The sequence below is a fragment of the Macrobrachium nipponense genome, chromosome 9 (genome assembly GCF_015104395.2).
Source record: "Macrobrachium nipponense isolate FS-2020 chromosome 9, ASM1510439v2, whole genome shotgun sequence".
Lineage (NCBI taxonomy): Eukaryota > Metazoa > Arthropoda > Malacostraca > Decapoda > Palaemonidae > Macrobrachium > Macrobrachium nipponense.
Genome location: NC_061110.1, coordinates 22,946,650 through 22,964,663, shown reverse-complemented (window position 1 = coordinate 22,964,663; position 18,014 = coordinate 22,946,650). Strand labels below are relative to the sequence as shown.

Genomic DNA, 18,014 nt, shown 5'->3' with positions numbered 1-18,014 from the left:
TTTCTTAACATACCAGAAAGGAACTATTATAAAAAAAATCTATGCTTAACCTTTCAAGAATATGATAGTTATCAATTGCACAGCATGTCTAACAGTCCCAAAGGGGATTCAGTGTTATATCCTGATACCTTGTCAAACATTCCTGCTGCTCACTGTAACATTTGGCTGTAAAATAATGAAATGGTTACTTCTCTGAGATCATGAGTAACTTAAAATATAAGAAACACTAATGTAAGAAGACAAACCCTACTACTGAAAACTGGGAAATATTATATTTTTGGTAAAAAGAGCAACGAAAATAGCTTACCTTTTCTGCAGGAAGTGAAATAACATCATTAATTTTGTCAGGAGCCAGGAAGTAACTAGCATCTTGACAGTCATGATAATGATTGTATATGTGGTTGCCACACACTAACAAATCACTCCCACTTATGTGCCTGTCAAACAAGATAATATCATCACAATCAAGGTCATAACATTTTACAAAAATCATCAAAGAATTCAGGGTTCACAGATGGAAACAATTTACAAATTCCTATAGTGTCCAGTCTCAGGAAATAAAATCAGTTCCTAAATTCAACTGCCAGTTAATTGGCAGGGTGGGAAAAAGAAGGGCACCTTGTCTCATTACCAGACAGCAAAACTTAGTTGTCTACATCTACACAGAACATCAGTAAGATCAAGAAAAGGAACTCCTTACAAAAGTAATTCAAAAACATAAAATAATTTCTATCTTCCATATACAAAATCCTTGTCGTTTTTCTTAAGCCTTAACAAATTTCTATAACGTAAAAATAATAGGTTTGTAAATATGAAACAGTCATTTTGACTAAATTCTGAATGTCCATATAACCTGCAAGACTTTAATTCTACTTATGCCAAATATAATTGTTGAGAGAGCTGTCACGTGATACTGCTCCTGGGGATAACTATGAAGTGGGTAAGTGCCCATAACTAGTCATGATCTTTTGTACTGTTTCTACTTGAATGTTTTAACATACATTCTATACCTGTAGATGTTCCCTTGAGACATGGCACTGCTGTAGTGCACTTGTCAGAACTGTCGTTATACCAAGTTTGCTTACACGTGTTTCAAACACCAAAACTAAATGCAGACTCATGTTGTCTCAAAGGAGAGTAGGATATTCTAAACCATCATATTCCATTTATTAACATGAAATTTCTTTTTTCACTGCAGTCTCAATATAATATTATAAATATTGAGAGTCTAATTTTCCATCTCTGTCTATACATATGCGATAGAATACTACTTAGTATAGGTGCCCAAAATGTATTCCTTTTGCACACTGCTGTACTCACCCACCAAAATAAGCTTATCAAGTGGTTCTCAGAAAGCTTGACCTTTTGTTGCTTGGCTCCACTGAATGCTACCTGACTCATGGGAAGCTGGAGTTAGCAAATACCTCCTGCACCATTTGGGCATAAACTTCTCTGGGATTACATTGTCTTAAAAGAGATTATCATATTAGAGCTGAAGGAGACTGCAACTCAAATCCATGAATCTATCCTTTGTTTTAATGACCTCTCTCATGCAAGTAATGGCAATTGACCCCATCTCAAGAAGCTATGATCTCACACCTGATAAGAAGCTCATAAAGATAGGGCTCTATTGCCATCACTTGTAGCACCACACCCAATCACTTAAAAGATGGAGACCAAGGTTCTTCTTAGTAGTAGTATACTGAAATTAAGAGCAACTTGAGAAGGTACTGGCATCTGAAGATATCTTCCTATTTGCTGGCAGAATCCACAAAAACCCAAGGCAAATTTAAGTGTTCTTGTCAACAAGGGCTTATAAGACTACAGTAGTAACCGTTCTTTTTCCCATTGTTACATTTTCACAAGTAACTGAATACAACCCATAATTTTATGAACATGGCCAGGATTGCACCATAATCCCATTTACGTCTCATGATTCCTTTTAGTTCTGCATCCCTTCATGTTGAGTCCTCACAAATTTCCTGATGAAGAGGCATTGCACCTAAGTAGCTACTCAGGATAATGTGAAATAATGGGTGTATGTGGAAACAAATATGTAGATTCTTTAAACTAAAATAAACTTATTCACATACAAACCCAATACTTTACCTGACAAACATTACCCCTCCTCCCAACTCCAAAATGCAGCTAGTTCAAACCCTTTTTTTCTTTCTTTAAATATTCAGCTGAAAAAACTTGGGATAGAGTCAACAGACTAGTATAAACTTAAAAGAAATGCACATGGAAATCAGCTGGTGAGACAAGTTACAGGAAAAGGTGACAATTTAGATAAATAAATATGAGGTGATGAAAACTTAAACCCTGAGAATATGCAGTTTTCACCACTAAGGGCTGTCAGGAGCCCAGATGCAATCACAAAGGGAAAGGGAGAATTATTCTTTAGGGATATGTACAGCTGCAAATGTTACAGCATTTAAGGCTGACTTAAGTACTGAATCTGTATGTGAAAAAATTAATTCTATTGTTAAAATTTGATATTGTGATGGATCGAGAAATGATATTGTTATGATACAATAAAGTTTTGTACATACTTACCCAGCAGTTTTATACTTAACTATAGTCTCCAACTCCCGACAGAATTTCAAATTTCGCGGCACACGCTACAGGTAGGTAAGGTGATATACCCTCCCGCCGCTGGGTGGCGGGACTAGGAACCATTCCCGTCCCCTAATCAGATTTTCTCTTCCACCTGTCTCCTGAGGGGAGGCTGGGCAGGCCATTAATCATATATATCTGCTGGGTAAGTATGTACAAAACTTTGTATCATAACAATACCATTTTTGTACATGCAACTTCCCCGGCAGATATATACTTAGCTGATTGGCACCCTTGGTGGAGGGTAAGAGACAGCTAGATACTATATATAACAAAACAGGAAAACAACATATGTTGTAGGTTATAAAGAAAAAAACCTTGGTTACCTACATGAATGGGGTCAGGAGACTTCATGGATACTGTCTATGAGTCTGCTTGCCTCAAGAGCTTCAGCGAGGATGAGACCTGTGACCGATAGCCCTTCTGGATCGTGTCAATGGGGGCTAGCCCACTTACTTGACAGAGCCTTCTATTGGATCGTGTCAATGGGGGCTGACCCACTTACATGACAGAGCCTTAACCTGTATCATATCAATGGGGACTTGCCCTCTTACATGACAGAGCTTTAGGTATCAATATACAACGAGGAGCACAAAACCAATCCGACCACCTGACCAACTCTAAACCGTGTTAGAGCTAACAATTGAAAAGGGGTTACCACTTAACCCTCTTTCAAACAAATATAAAAACATAACACCATTAAACTAAACTAACAAGGATTAGTCTCAGCTCCCTGTCCCAGCACTGAAACTGCAGATATGTAGGGCCCCAACAAGAAGCACTTATCGTAAGTCACTCTCACGTCTCTCAAGTAGAGAGAAGCAAACACTGAGTGCATCTCCAGGAAGTAGAGGCTACAATATTGTTCAGCGACATATTCAAAAACGACAGAGGTGTCGCAATGGCCCTTACTTCAGTGCTTTAACTCTAAGAAGTTTAATCTGTTCATTCATCGCACGTCGCATGCGCCTGTTATGACGTTCCTCATAAAGAACACCAGAGCGTTTTTAGAAATGGGTTTCTGGGATCTCTGACAGAACACCAGAGACTCTTTAGGTTGCCCTTAATCATCTTTTTCTTCTTTCCAGGTAGAATTTTAAGGGTCCTGACAGTGCACAGAGATCTCTCTATATCTCTTCTCACTAAGGGTGAGAGCCCTTTGACCACAAAACTTCAAGGCCAGGGTTTAGAGGGATTCTCGTTCTTCGCTAAGAACAAAAGATTTAAAATAGCAGATTGGCGACTCTCCTTTAAACCCTACTCTAGCATCCAGAGCCTGAAGCTTGCTAACTCTTCTAGCAGTCGCCAGCGCTAAAAGAAACAGACTTTCTAGTCAGGTCCCTGAAGGACGCCTGTTGAGGGGTTCGAACTTGTCCGATACTAGGAACTTGAGAACCACATCTAAGTTCCAACTAGGCGGTCTAGAGTACTATTTCTTAGTCGTCTCAAAAGATCTGATAAGATTATGCAGATCTTATCCTCCGCGATATTCAGGTCCCTGTTCCTGAGCACCGCAGATAGCATGCTACAACAACCTTTAACCCCTTCTTTACCGGGTGGGTGAGCAGAGTGTACACATTGCGTTCACTGCCGAACTGAATCTCGGTAGTGACTCCAGTTTGGAGGGGTGCCGATCGTAAAAATATTTGCCAAAAATACACTAATCAAGACGGGCTAATGAAATTATCAGGTATTATTAGCACTATAATAACGCATATTCTCTGTGAGTTTTATCATCCTACAGGGAAAATAAATGATTTTATGAAAAAAAATGTGAAACTCAGTGTCCCTTGTACAAGGGACACTGGTGGTCGGTGAGAAAACTACAGTCTTGAATAGAAATTCAGTCTTACAGAATGTTGGTATATCCACCTGGAACATGCACATAAAGTATTATCAAAATAGAACTGTAAATAAGCACGTAATAACAAAAAAAGAGCAACAACTAAAGCGAAGCCCCGCCCAATAATATGGAAATTGCAAATTTTTATTATATATCTCTCAAAAATTGGTCAATGTCATTTTCTACGTTTTCTAAGATAGTTTTCATCACAGAAAACAACTTTAGGGGTATCTAAATTAATTTTTCAAGTTTCTTGTCCTCAGAAAAAAATAGCTTTTTTGCTTTTTCTCTGGTTTGGTTTTTTATATATTAAAGTTCTATAAGGCTTTATTTTTACCTTCATTTATCTGGCGTTCATATCTTTTATTTGTAAAATGTAATAAGTGAATAAATAAATAAATACAGTAAATGATGATGCAACTGGTTTATACTTGGGTAGAAGTTATTACATGTTTACACTTGTCTGGTTTTGTGATTTTTTGTTGAGACGCAGTTCATCTGTCACCTACACACTACTATAAGCAGTAATAATATTTTTTTTGGGTTCATCATACGTCTGGCATCGTGTCATACTGTTTTATTTTGCTCAAACTCTTCAAAATCCGAAATTACAGAATGATTGGAAGTCCCTATCTGAAAAGAGGAGTTTTGGTGGTACTTGCGTACCACCTTTATGCACCCGGGGCGGTGTAGTAGACTTGAATGGTGGTACCCGCCTACCTCCAAACAAACTTTCGGTAATGAAGAGGTTAATCGTAGAGACTGCTAAGCTGCATTCTTCTCTTAAAAAGAGAAGGAAGTCAGCAATTATGGTCACAGAAGTATTGGATGAGGATAGTTTCTTCGTCCGGCACCATCTCCGAAACAATTCCCACCTCGACTGGTAGACTCGCAAGGTTGATGACCTGCGGGCTCTGGCGATCGCGCTAGCAGCCTTGCGCAAAAAGCCTCTCGCTCTGACAAATCTCCCGATAGTCTGAAGGTAGTCAGGCAGAGAGCGGGGAGGTTTTAGTGAAACCTGTCACAGTGGGGTTGTCTGAGCAGATCTCTCCTTTGTGGAAGAGATCTGGGGAAGTCCACCGTCCATACCAATACCTCTGTAAACCATTCCTGAGCGGGCCAAAAGGGAGCGACCAGAGTTAGTTTCGTCCCTGTCCATCTAGAAGGAGTGCGTCTACCGTTATTGCTCTTGGATCCAAAAATGGTGGAGCAAAAGTTGTACAGTCTCTTGTTCTAATTCGTGGCAAAAAAAAAACGAAATCCAATCAGGAGGAACCAACAACAGATGTTGTCGAAACCGGCGACAGAGAAAATCTGATTAGGAAACGGGAATGGTTCCTAGTCCCGCCACCCAGCGGCGGGAGGGTAGATCACCTGACCTACCTGTAGCTGTGCCGCGAAATTTGAAATTCTGTCGGGACGTCGGAGACTATAGCTAAGTATATATCTGCCGGGGAAGTTGCATGTACAAAAATGAAAAATTCTACATATATCACAGTTATCCACAGTTTGTTCAGGCTATCACAAGCCTTGACTGATTTTACTTCCATTTCCTATTATATACGTATGTAAAAAGATGAGAAAATGTTGAAGATTTTCTGTGATGGCAGTTTAATTTCCTTAAAAGATACAGCTTTGTCTTACGTTTAGGTTCACATATATCTCTTGAATGAACTGATGTCATTACCCCTTCTGTTTTTGTACAATTTTGTGTGGAATACACTTTTCTTAATTCTACTGCTTTTCCTTTTCACTTGTCTTCAGATACTGTGCGTACAGTTTGACAAATTTTTAATCAATTTGTATTTTTTATAACTAACAAACCTTTGGTCTTAACCTTAAGATTATGAGAGGATTTCGAAAGCTGGAGTTTGGCTATGTCAAACAACTTTCACTTCCTTTTATTTAAAGGATGTTGCCCATAGATCCTCGGACACTTTTTCCTTGGGTCTGGTGGTGGTTGCTCAACAAGCGGTATAGCCCATCCAGTACCCCTGGCGGGTCAGTTAGTATCTAGTCTACAATGAAGGTATGAAAGTAGAATGAAGGAGATGAGTGGTATCGTTTCTTTCCTACATTTTCAATCTACTTCTTTACCTACGAGCAATAAGATGAAGAATACCATCATAAGCTGGAACAGACTACATACAGGTGAGTGAGAGCCTTGCTGTTATGGTAATTTTTTTTTAAATCTTTCTTTTATTCCATTACATTATTTGTATCCTCCTCATTATATGAACTGTACATATACTGCAAATTTCTCGGCAAATCTTTTCCGTTCTGAAATATTTCAAGGCACATTGGCAAAAAAGATAAGATACAACAGTAACTAGATGCAAAAAGTATAACGGATGATATTTTTTTGACATAGTAGCAATCCAATTCTCAGAGGAAAATCCTCTCAGAGCAAGACTGAACTGATTACCTGAGCAAAACAGAATAAATCCTATTATAGAGTTAAGAGAAGAGTAATTATAAAAAATCAATTATTATCAGCTTCCAGGGAAGAATCATCAGAATTCAAATAATAAAAATGGCAAATTTTTAATCAATTTGCATTTTTCATAGCTTACAAACCTGAGGTCTTAACTAAAGAATAATCTTCCAGTGCCAGCTAAAAACCAGTTAAAAACAATCACAGATTGTAAAGCAAGGAATCTGTGGCATCTGGCAACCCATATGTATATGAGGTGGAAGCTGTCACCAACCAAGCTTAAGACCTCGTGACGCATCAGTGTTTCTTTGTCCGCCTTGGAGAGTAGCAGCATTGAACTCTCGTGTATGAACAAAAAGCTGTAAGAATGATAAAATATATGGACAAAAGTATTATCACAACTTACATAGACCTTATTTCCTCTGTTAAATTTGTGTCAAACCCCAAAAACTGTTTGCCTTTTTTAGTATAACCTCGGACTTCATTGCCTGATGACACAAATATTTTGTCTCGTACAGTACCTGCAAAAAAAAAAAAAGAAGTTAAGTTTCCATCTATGTCCTTTTCAACAAACAATTTTTTAGGTATACCTACTGGTCTTTTTCCTGCCATTTCCATACTTACTTTTCAAATAATCTAGCAAAGTGAGCATTCATTCTTCTTAAAAATGTCAAACATTTTGCTTCCTCTATGATAATCATTAACCATCTTTAAATATTTAGAAGAATTATGTCACCAAACCCAGGTCATATGTGTAAAGCAGCTCTTTTTTCCAGACTGTAGCTTCTTTCATTATTGTGATAAAAGACTTAGTGCTGATGAATCTAAACTACTATGCTCCTTCTTTCCACCACACAGAAAAGGATACTTCCTGCCTGGACCAGTAGAGAGAGATTAACAAAAACTGATAACACTGAATCTTCATGAACACCTATGTTCTTTCAAGGCAGCCTACTAACCTAAAGCTCCACCAAGCTCTACACGTGTGATCAGCTTCTCAATATCTGATCTGAATCCCAGCTGAGGTTCACCCTTTCTCATGGTAAACAACTGCACGAGGCCATCATGATCACCAACAACAACCTACAAAATAAAAATAGTTAAATTGCCATAAATCATTAAATGAGCTCTGAAATGTATTCTATTTAATACAGTCCTAGTTATTTTTATCTATCTGAAGGTTTTTTTTTTTTTTGCATTAAATGCTATGGCTTTATGGAACAGTGTTTAAGCATCCCCATTTGTTTTATATACATAGGTAAATCTGCTGTCCAGCTGCTTCCCAGACACAGTAACAAGACCAATAGTCCTCACTTGATCAGAAATACCTGAGACACTGCAATTGGTCGTAAAGTGGTGCTAGTTAAGTCATTCTCTGTTCATCCATCAAGCATGCAATACTACCAGCTTTCTTAAAAATTGTTAATCTCCAATATTATTTTTCAAATTTTTCCTTGCTAGGTTTTTTTAAAAAGTGTCCATCTTTTGATTTGTCATTATTCCCTTGCTTCCTCCAAGATTCTGTTTGGAACTCAATATATCACATATTAATGTGTATATTCTCCTTCGCAGGGTGTACGTGACTTGGTACTTTCATAGTAATCTGGCAAACTTTTACATTTTTATTCTATCTATTTCATAGTAATCTAGCAAAAGTGTTTCATTTTTATTTCATCTGAGTTTACTACTCTCAGTGGAGTACTGTACATCATCTAAATATAAGATAACAGTAAACAATTGTACATTCTCTGCAAGTGCCAGTGTTTTGCTTAAAGTTCAATGAATTTTGTTTCACTTTGCTTATGTAGTTTTGTTCTTTTCAGTATCACTTTGAATAATGTTTTCTCTCCTGTGTCTTCAGAGAGCATGAATACTGGATTATCAGTGGTTATTGTATGCTAAGTGCATATTACTGTAGTTCCATAGTTCACCACAATCAAACTTGGTTTCCTCATCTTCTGTCATATTTTTATCCTTCGGTCAAATGATAGATGGCTAAACTGAATTTGCTTCTCTGCATTTTTCTTAGCAAAGTCACCTGACCTAGCAAGGTTGTACAATTGAACATACCTGCACGATAGGATGCAGGTAACTGGGAAAGAACATTTAAGAAAACATTTAGTAACATTCAAGCCCTTTGCAGAGTTGTTAAAGAGTCCTGTTCCAATTAGCTTCATGCTGAAAGTTGTTTCCATCAGGTAATTGAATTGTTGAAGCAAGTGGTGCTCATATCCTGAACAATAAGGTTCAACAGAGCCACTCAATATTTACTTGCCAATAAGCAGTTCAGAAATTTTAAGCCTAGCTTTATCACACTTAATATTTATACTTATAAATGAGCCTGAAACCTTGTGAACACCCTGGCTTGTGCTGATATATCAACATTTTTAATTTTACCTTCTGCTGAGCTTTGGCACCGCTAGATGGCAGAACTCGTACACAGTGCGAAGATGTTAAGCCTACTTGCAAGTAGTCTACTCTTGTGAGATTAAGCTGCATGTTATGATTACAGTCTGGAATAAAAAAATAAAAAAAATATGAAATCACCAAATTAAAAGTTCATATAAAACAGTGGCATCATTATCATAACATTAATTTAATATAAAACAGATCCAAGATAACTAGAAACAAAAACATGTCAAAACTTCTATTGAAATATCATATAAAAGCAACTGAAAAAATACAGTAAAGATTACCTTTTTAAATGCTTAATTTATACTTATTTAAATGCTTATTTCAAAAGGGGCCCTGAAATTACAAAGGTAGAATGCAAGGTAGTTTTATTGCTGTATCAACTGATTAATATGACAAATTTTTAACCAACTTGTATTTTTCATAACTTACACACCTGAGGTCTTAACATTAGGATAAATACTCAGCACCAGCTGGAAACCAGTAAAGTTTAAAATACTTGTGTACGCAAGGGACTATTGGCATCTGTGGTTGGTCACGAGACATGTGGACCCACCCACATATAAATACAATTTTTACTATCAATATAAACATAAATATAATTATTGCCACAATTGGATAAGCTTCCATTATACAAGCCAGCTTATGAAAATAGAAGCAAATTCATAGAAATTGTAAATATAATTTTCAATTAAATTTTGTAATGAATATTTTCCATCAAAAACAGATTATACTATTTATTTCTTGTGATTAATAACAAAGTACTATATTTTTTCCATATATAGGTAGGTAGCTATCGACTACTTAAAGACAAAGATATATTTTTCAATTGTATTCCACATTGGAAAATGAAAGATGGACCTCTTCTTGGCCATACTCTGATAATCACCTTTCATTTTCCTAAGTAGTATATGTGGAATGCAATTGAAAAAACTACTTAGCTAATTTACTTACACCATAAAGCTAGGTAATTGAGACAAAAGGCTACCTGAAAGTTGGTTCCCTAGAGGAAACACCGCAGTGGATCCATCGTCACTGGGTGGATCAGCCTTATTCACTCAATATTTAATTGGTGAAACATGAATACAATTACATCTTTAAGCATACCATTCAAAAGATTGAAGTTTCGTCAACATAATGTGATATATGAAAGCCCCATACAAACTAAAATAGGCATGTGAGGTCTTTGTAAAATATATTTACAAGGCCAGTTTTTTATTTTTATCCAATATGGCGTCCGACTGAGGTGTCGTTTGTAACCGCAAAGGATCCAACATCTTTCCCAACACTCATTTGAACAATGTTACCGTATATATGTAACATTTATTGATCTTACTAAAGATTGCAGTTGTAATCAGCACAATAAAACAACATTTTGTTGCTTATATTTGTGAAAGTATGAAACTTGTTATTCCCGGGGTCATGGTTTGAACTGAATTCATTTTTACCTTGTAATCGGTGGTTTTATCCTTACTGCCATCACAACTGAAACTCCACAGTGCTTATTTGATTGTTATTATACACATTTTGGTCTTAATTCACTCCACGTTTACTTTATTCATTATTTAGTTCAACTTTACTTTGTTATTTCAAAATGTTTATTTAATTCATGTCTATTATCCCTTTTTTGCAACCAAATTACCCCGAAAAATTACAGATATTTCTAAAGCAGATACAATCCAATGTTTCTGGCTGCCGAAAACCATCGCAGAGCAGACAACGGATAAGTGGATTATAATGTATGTGTTTGTTTTTGTTTTGCTTTTTTTGCTAGCACTTTTCATTGATTTAAGTCTATATTAGTATTTTGATTTTTTTAATAACTGTATGCCAGAAATAAATGTAACCTTTAATGTTTGCATGCTAAGAATGGCAAAATCATCGTTGCCAGATTATGGAGCTTCACATGTACATCGATGCATTATTATAAACTGTTTCCATGAATTCTAGTTGTCATAGTAATGCAATAATGATAAAATTGCTTTAATATTTATGTGTATATATACTTTCAATACATTGGCTAATTTCACCAATTTCCACGTTTTGTGTAAGTCTTATACCCAGTTTGGAGGGTGAACACATACCAATTGGCAACAGAGAGAGAGAAAGGAAGGTGAAGGAAGGAAGGAAGGACAGGGGTGGCGGCGGTGGAGGTGGGGGGAGAGGGTAGGTGGAGCTTTTTACGCGTGTTCGTATCCATTTCTGGATAATGGAGTTTTTGTCTCTTGGTACAAGGACAAGTGTCGTTATTCTTAACGATTAGTGATTCATGATACCCTTATAAATTACGGGACTGGGTGTAATACACTATAGCAAAATCTTGTTTCGGTACGAGTGTTCGTTACAGAAATATTGCCAAAAAACATGCTTGCACTGTCTCTGAAACCCATAGTAGGTATGCTGCTTAGTTGTCAATCAAGTTTTTTGTAATCAAGTATTTTTTACAAGCTAGCTATTGTATAAATTTGTATTTTTCTCAATCAAAACATATGCCCCTCAATGCTAACTTTCCTCTTTTAACGACTTTCTGGTCATTGCAAATTCAGCCCAATTAATTTCTTATGGTGCAAAAACAGACAGAGGCCAAGGGACCGAAAGCGATTGATTCACACTACGGCGGTAATCCCGCAGTAAAACATCTTCATATATCCAAAAAGTAAATAATAAAGATATATATGCGCATTATGATTATAACAATTACATGAATAGCTGATAACAATGCATGAATACCTGGTAAACTGTTCTGCAAGAAAGTTGAATATAGCAATTCATTTACAATAGGTACGAAAGTCAAGATGTCGTGACGTCATAATACAGGACTTAAAAGAACGTTCTAATTCCGAAAAATAATTACTTGAAATTGAGTCAAAATCGAGTTACTTTTTCAATAACGAATATTTTCAAATTAATCATCATAAATATGTAAAATATTGATGTTTTACTATTTATTTAAATAATTATCTAGTGCACGCTTCGTCGTCATCTTCTAACAAAACAGTAGTTTCCTTAAAAACGTCGTGGCCAGTGACCGTGTTCCGATTGTTGTGATGAAAGTGCCCAACGTCTATGGGTACAAGTGGTGTGCGAATTTATCACAGGGAATGGGAAGTTTGTTGACCCAAGCGACTCCACAAACATCGAGATGGCGTCAATCTTCTAAGATATTTAAGCATAAGTAAAAATTTCGAAAGCGTTTTGGTGAAATTTACACTGCGTTGGCCACCCTTTTCACTACCCTCTGTTTAAAGCTTTAAATTTGGCCTTAATTTCTAACTTTGGAGAAAAAACTTACTTCGAAAAGAGAGTAGAGGTCTTTAGCTCCGTCTCTCACCAACAACAAGTTGTGACTGATGGCCATCTCAGGAGTCAGGACGAAAGTTATATAGTAAGTACTTTTTTCGGAGGGTGGCATGCCATGACCGTCGGTGTGTTGGGCAGTCCATGCGGTTGTTTACACTATATATATATATATATATATATATATATATATATATATATATATATATATATATATATATATATATATATATATATATATATATAAATATATATATATATAAATATATATATATATATATATATATATATATATATATATATATATATATATATATAGATATATATATATATATATATATATATATATATATATATATATATATATATAGGCTATATGAGAGAGAGAGAGAGAGAGAGAGAATATCACGACAGGCCAACCCTCATCACGGTGGACGGGTCTTATTCACTCGATATTTAATTGGTGAAACATGAATACAATTGCAACTCTAAGCATACCATTTAAAAGACTGAAGTTTCGTCAACATATTGTGATATATGAAAGCCCCATACGAACTAAAATAAGCATGTGAGCTCTTCGTAAAAATATGTTTTCAAGGCAGTTTTGAAATCCAATATGGCGGCTACGTTTTGCATGGGACGGTTTTCTCATCAGTGACGGCCACCATCTTTCCCCAGCTTTCCCAGCACTCATTTGAACAATGTTAGCATATGTATGCAACATTTATTGATCTTACTCAAGATTGCACGTTGTAATCAGCACAATAAAACAACATTTTGTTGCCTATATTAGTGAAAGTATGAAACTTGTTATTCCCGGGGTTATGGTTTGAACTGAATTCATTCTTACCTTGTAACGGCGGTTTTATCCTTACTGCCATCACAACTGAAACTCCACAGTGCTTATTTGATTGTTATTATACACATTTTGGTCTCAGTTCACTCCACATTGCACTTTAAAACCCGTTGCTGTTCCTGGTTTCTAAGCGCGCGCGCCATAACACAATTACAAACAGCAGACGACGACAGACGACGAAACTGCAAAGTTTTATTGCCCTAAACTGTTTACTTTACTCGTTATTTAGTTTAAATTTACTTTGTTATTTAAAAATTTTGATTTAATTCATGTAATTATCCCTTTTTGCAACCAAATACCCCAAAAAATTACAGATATTGTTTCTAAAGTAGATAAAATCAAATGTTTCTAACGTTTTCGTACATCTGGCTGCCGAAAAACTATAGAGGAACGAATACGGAAAGTGCAGAGGAACGACTACGGAAAAGTGCAGAGGAACGACTACGTTTTTTTTTTTTTTTTGCTTTTTTGTTTTGCTAGCACTTTTCATTGATTCAGTCTTATTAGTATTTTGAATTCTTTAATAATCGTATGCCAGAAATAAATGTAACCTTTAATGTTTGCATGCTAAGAATGGCAAAAATCATCGTTGCCACATTAGTGGAGGCTCACACATACGCCGTTCCATTATTATAAACTGTTTTCCATGAATTCTAGTTGTCATAGTAATGCAATAATGATAAAATTGCTTTAATATTTATGTATATATACTTCCAATACATGCCCTAATTTCACCAATTTCAACGTTTGTGTGTAGTCTTATACCCAGTTTGGAGCGTCAACACATACCGAATGGCAACAGAGCGAGGGAACGAGAGAGAGAGAGAAGTAGAGAGAGAGAGAAAGGAAGGCGGAGGAACGAAGAAGAAAAGGGATGGGACGGGGTTGGAGGGGGGGGGGAGGTGGGGAGAGGGTAGGTGGAGCTTTATACACGTGTTCGTATCCATTTTCTGCATAATGGAGTTTTGTCTCTTGGTTCAAGGACAAGTGTCGTTATTCTTTACGATTAGTGATTCACGATACCCTTATAAATTACGGCACTGGGTGTAATGCACTATAGCAAAATCTCGTTCTGTTACGAGTGTTCGTTACAGAAATAGGTATTGCCCAAAAACGTGCTTGCACTGTCTCTGAAACCCATAGTAGACATGCTGCTTAGTTGTCAATCAAGTTTTTATAACCAAGTATTTTTTACAAGCTAGCTATTGAATAAATTTGTATTTTTCTCAGTCAAAACATATGCCCCTCAATTGCTAACTTTCCTCTTTTAAACGACTTTCTGGTCATTGCAAATTCGGCCCCCATAATTTCTTATGGTGCGAAAACAGACAGAGGCCCAGGACCGAAAACGATTGCGTCACACTACGGCGGTAATCCAGCAGTAAAACATCTTCATATATCCAAAAAAGAAATAATAAAAAAGATATATATGCGCATTACGATTATAACAATTACATGAATAGCTGATAACAATCTGCATGAATAACTGGTAAACTGTTCTGCAAGACAGTTGAGTATAGCAATTATTTACAATAGGTACGAAAGTCAGATGTCCTAACGTCATAATACAAACTTAAAAGAACGTTCTAATTCAGAAAAATAATTACTTAATTTTGAGTCAGGGTCGAGTTACTTTTTCAATAACGAATATTTTCAAATTAATCATCATAAATATGAAAAATATTGATGTTTTACTACTTATTTAAAAATTAGCTAAGAGCACGCTTCTCGTCATACTTCTACCAAAACAGCTGTTTACTCCTGGCTTGTTGGGTGAGAAATCGTGTTTCGATTGTTTTTGTGATAAAAGTGCTCCAGCGTCTGTGGGTACAAGTGGTGTGCGGATTTATCACAGGAAATGGAAAGTTTGTTGACACAAGCGACTCCGTAAACATCGAGATGGCGTCAATCTTCGAAACATTTTTAGTTGTAAGTAAAAATTTCTAAAGCGTTTTGGTGAGATTTCCACTGCCGTGGGCGCCATTTTCACTTACCTCTGTTTTTAAATCTTAAAAATTGGCCTTAATTTAGCTAACTTGGAGAAAATACTACTTCGAAAGGAGAGTTAGAGGTCTTTAGCTCCGTTTCTCACCAACAACAAGTCGCGACTGATGCCCATCTCGGGTGTCAGGACGCGTTTATAAATGTACTTTTTCGGAGGGTGGCTAGCGTTGATTGTAGGTGGCCTGCTTGGCCTGCTGTGATATTCTACCCTATGTAGCTAGCATAGTAGTATGCTATACCTATACCTACTACCTACCTATATAGCTACCTATACCTAGGGCTACTAGCTAGTAGGTATATAGGTATAGTAGGTATATAGCCTAGGCTATAAATAAGTGTGTATATATATATATATATATATATATATATAGTATATATATATATATATATATATATATATAGTACTAGGTACTAGAGCCAGATTAGTACCTAGTAGGTAGTACTAGCTAGCTACCTAAAAGTCTTGAGGAAGTTTGATAACGTCGTAAACCTACCTAGTAGCAACTACCCTATAAGTAGATAAGTACACGATGTTTCATACATTCTAGACAGACAAAAGCTTACGTGCTTCATATTATGTCAGAACTAGGGAAATACTACATATCCTGAACTTCGCTAGCATAATAATATCGTACCTGTGAGAACTTCAGACCGGGACGAGAGCGACTTTCAAAACTTCAATGTTTACACGAAAAGGAATTTGTTATTCTTCTTCTATCTGAACTGAGCAGTCTCTAACTTAAGGCAACTAATACCCAAGAAGTTTCTGAACCCATGGTACACGATTATATTGTACCGTACTGTATTCTCTAGGTTAGCATAAATTAGAAAAATAAAAATTTAAGATGTAATGGACTACATAAGGTAATACTACAGTTTAGTGGTCCAAATTCATTGCTCCCTTGTGTGCGTTTGTTTAAGCTTTCTTTCCTATTTTCATTTTCTTCTTTCGACAGACCTGCAAACAGAAATATATTTTATATAAAAAATAGTTTATCTGCTTACAGAAGTAGAGATTATAAAAAAATTACATAAAACTCTGCAACATACGAGAACAGTGTTGTTTGCCCGTAACTGTGTGGAGTGAGCGCTTAAGAACAAGGAAGGAAACTTACTAATATACAACGACTGGTATACTATCGATGATGTGCAAAATGTGGAGCACATAGAAGGAATAAAAATAGTTAAGCAGATTAAATACCTAGGAGTGCCAATCAACAACATGAAAGACTGTTTCAGAGAACAGATAAAAAGGGCCCAAATTAAAGCAAAGCAGATGGCAAATATGGCTAATGCAGTCATCAATAAAAGCTGTAGCAGAGTAGAAATAGGAAAATTGTATTGGAAAGGATTGGCGATGCCATCTTTCATGTATGCCATAGAAGTCATGAAACTTAACAAGAAAACTATAAATGAATTTCAGAATATAGATATCAAGTATATAGAGCAATTTTGAAAGCGCCAAGTTACACAGCAAGTTTTGGGTTAAGATCTGGAATAGGGGCCTCTTGCTGCCACTCAGATATCAAGTATAAACTATTCTACCTGAAACGTACATTGAAGAGATAACCATGAATCAGTATGAAAAAAACCTGGATAATGTAAGTAAAAGAATATATGAAAGAACTAAACAAACTTAAGTAAAATTGAAGCAGTTAAAGACAAACAGTTAAGAGAAATAATAAACAATTGGGACAGAAAAGCATGGCAGAAAGAAATGAATGAAAAGTTAACGTTAAGAATCTACAGAAAATATAAAGAAAGAATAAGAGAAGAAATCTGGTATGACAACACAAAAAACAATGCTGATCGGTAGGGCCAGACTATTTATACTACGATTTAAATGATAGAAATAGGATAAAAGGAGAAGATACAAAATGTTTATGCTGTGAGGAACAAAATGAAAATTTAGAACATTCCTTACTTTACTGTCCAACATACAATGAGATTAGAATAACAGTTTTATGCAGCAACCATATCAAGAAAATAAAGAGGAATTAGTAGCAAATATACTCTTATTGGTAGATCTACTGAGGGAGGAAGTGGAGAATAGCAAAGACTTTATAAAAGAAGTGTGGTATTTCAGAGAGAAGAAACTCGAACAAACACAAACAAACGAGGAATAAAACAAGCGAGGGAGCCGTTTCAAAGACATATCCCACCTACTATTACTACTGCTAATACTACTGGCACGGGCTCTTGCTCTTCAGCAGCCACTTTTTTTATAAATCTGCAAAAATTAGCAGCTTCTCTGCTTACAAAAGCAGAAACATGCGATTGACTTAAAATTCTATGGGTCCGTATCCCATAAGATTTGTTTTTGCTTATTTAGTTCCTCTTTATTCCATTTCTCTTGTTTCTTCTATTTTAATCTTTGCTTCTCCGCGCAAATAAACTGCTTATTATTTTTAAATTGATTTCCATGATTCCATAAATATTTGATAATGCAGTGAATTTGGGCCCCTATAGACTGTAGGATAATACCCTACATAACCTGAGTAAGAATCTGAAAGTAAATATATGCACATGGAATGAAAGAACGCTTTATAATT

The 18,014-nt window shown here is 36.0% G+C and overlaps 1 protein-coding gene across 1 annotated transcript in view; it reads right to left on the bottom strand.

The window, feature by feature from the left end:
• The window catches only part of LOC135218031 (Bardet-Biedl syndrome 7 protein homolog), a 197,305-nt gene extending 181,083 nt beyond the window's left edge, over positions 1-16,222 (bottom strand). The window contains 5 exon segments of the mRNA XM_064254176.1: positions 308-437; positions 7,300-7,414; positions 7,853-7,976; positions 9,291-9,406; positions 16,098-16,222. Coding sequence (XP_064110246.1) covers positions 308-437; positions 7,300-7,414; positions 7,853-7,976; positions 9,291-9,392 — 471 coding nt within the window. The 5' untranslated portion in view covers positions 9,393-9,406; positions 16,098-16,222.
• Positions 16,223-18,014: the final 1,792 nt, after the last annotated feature.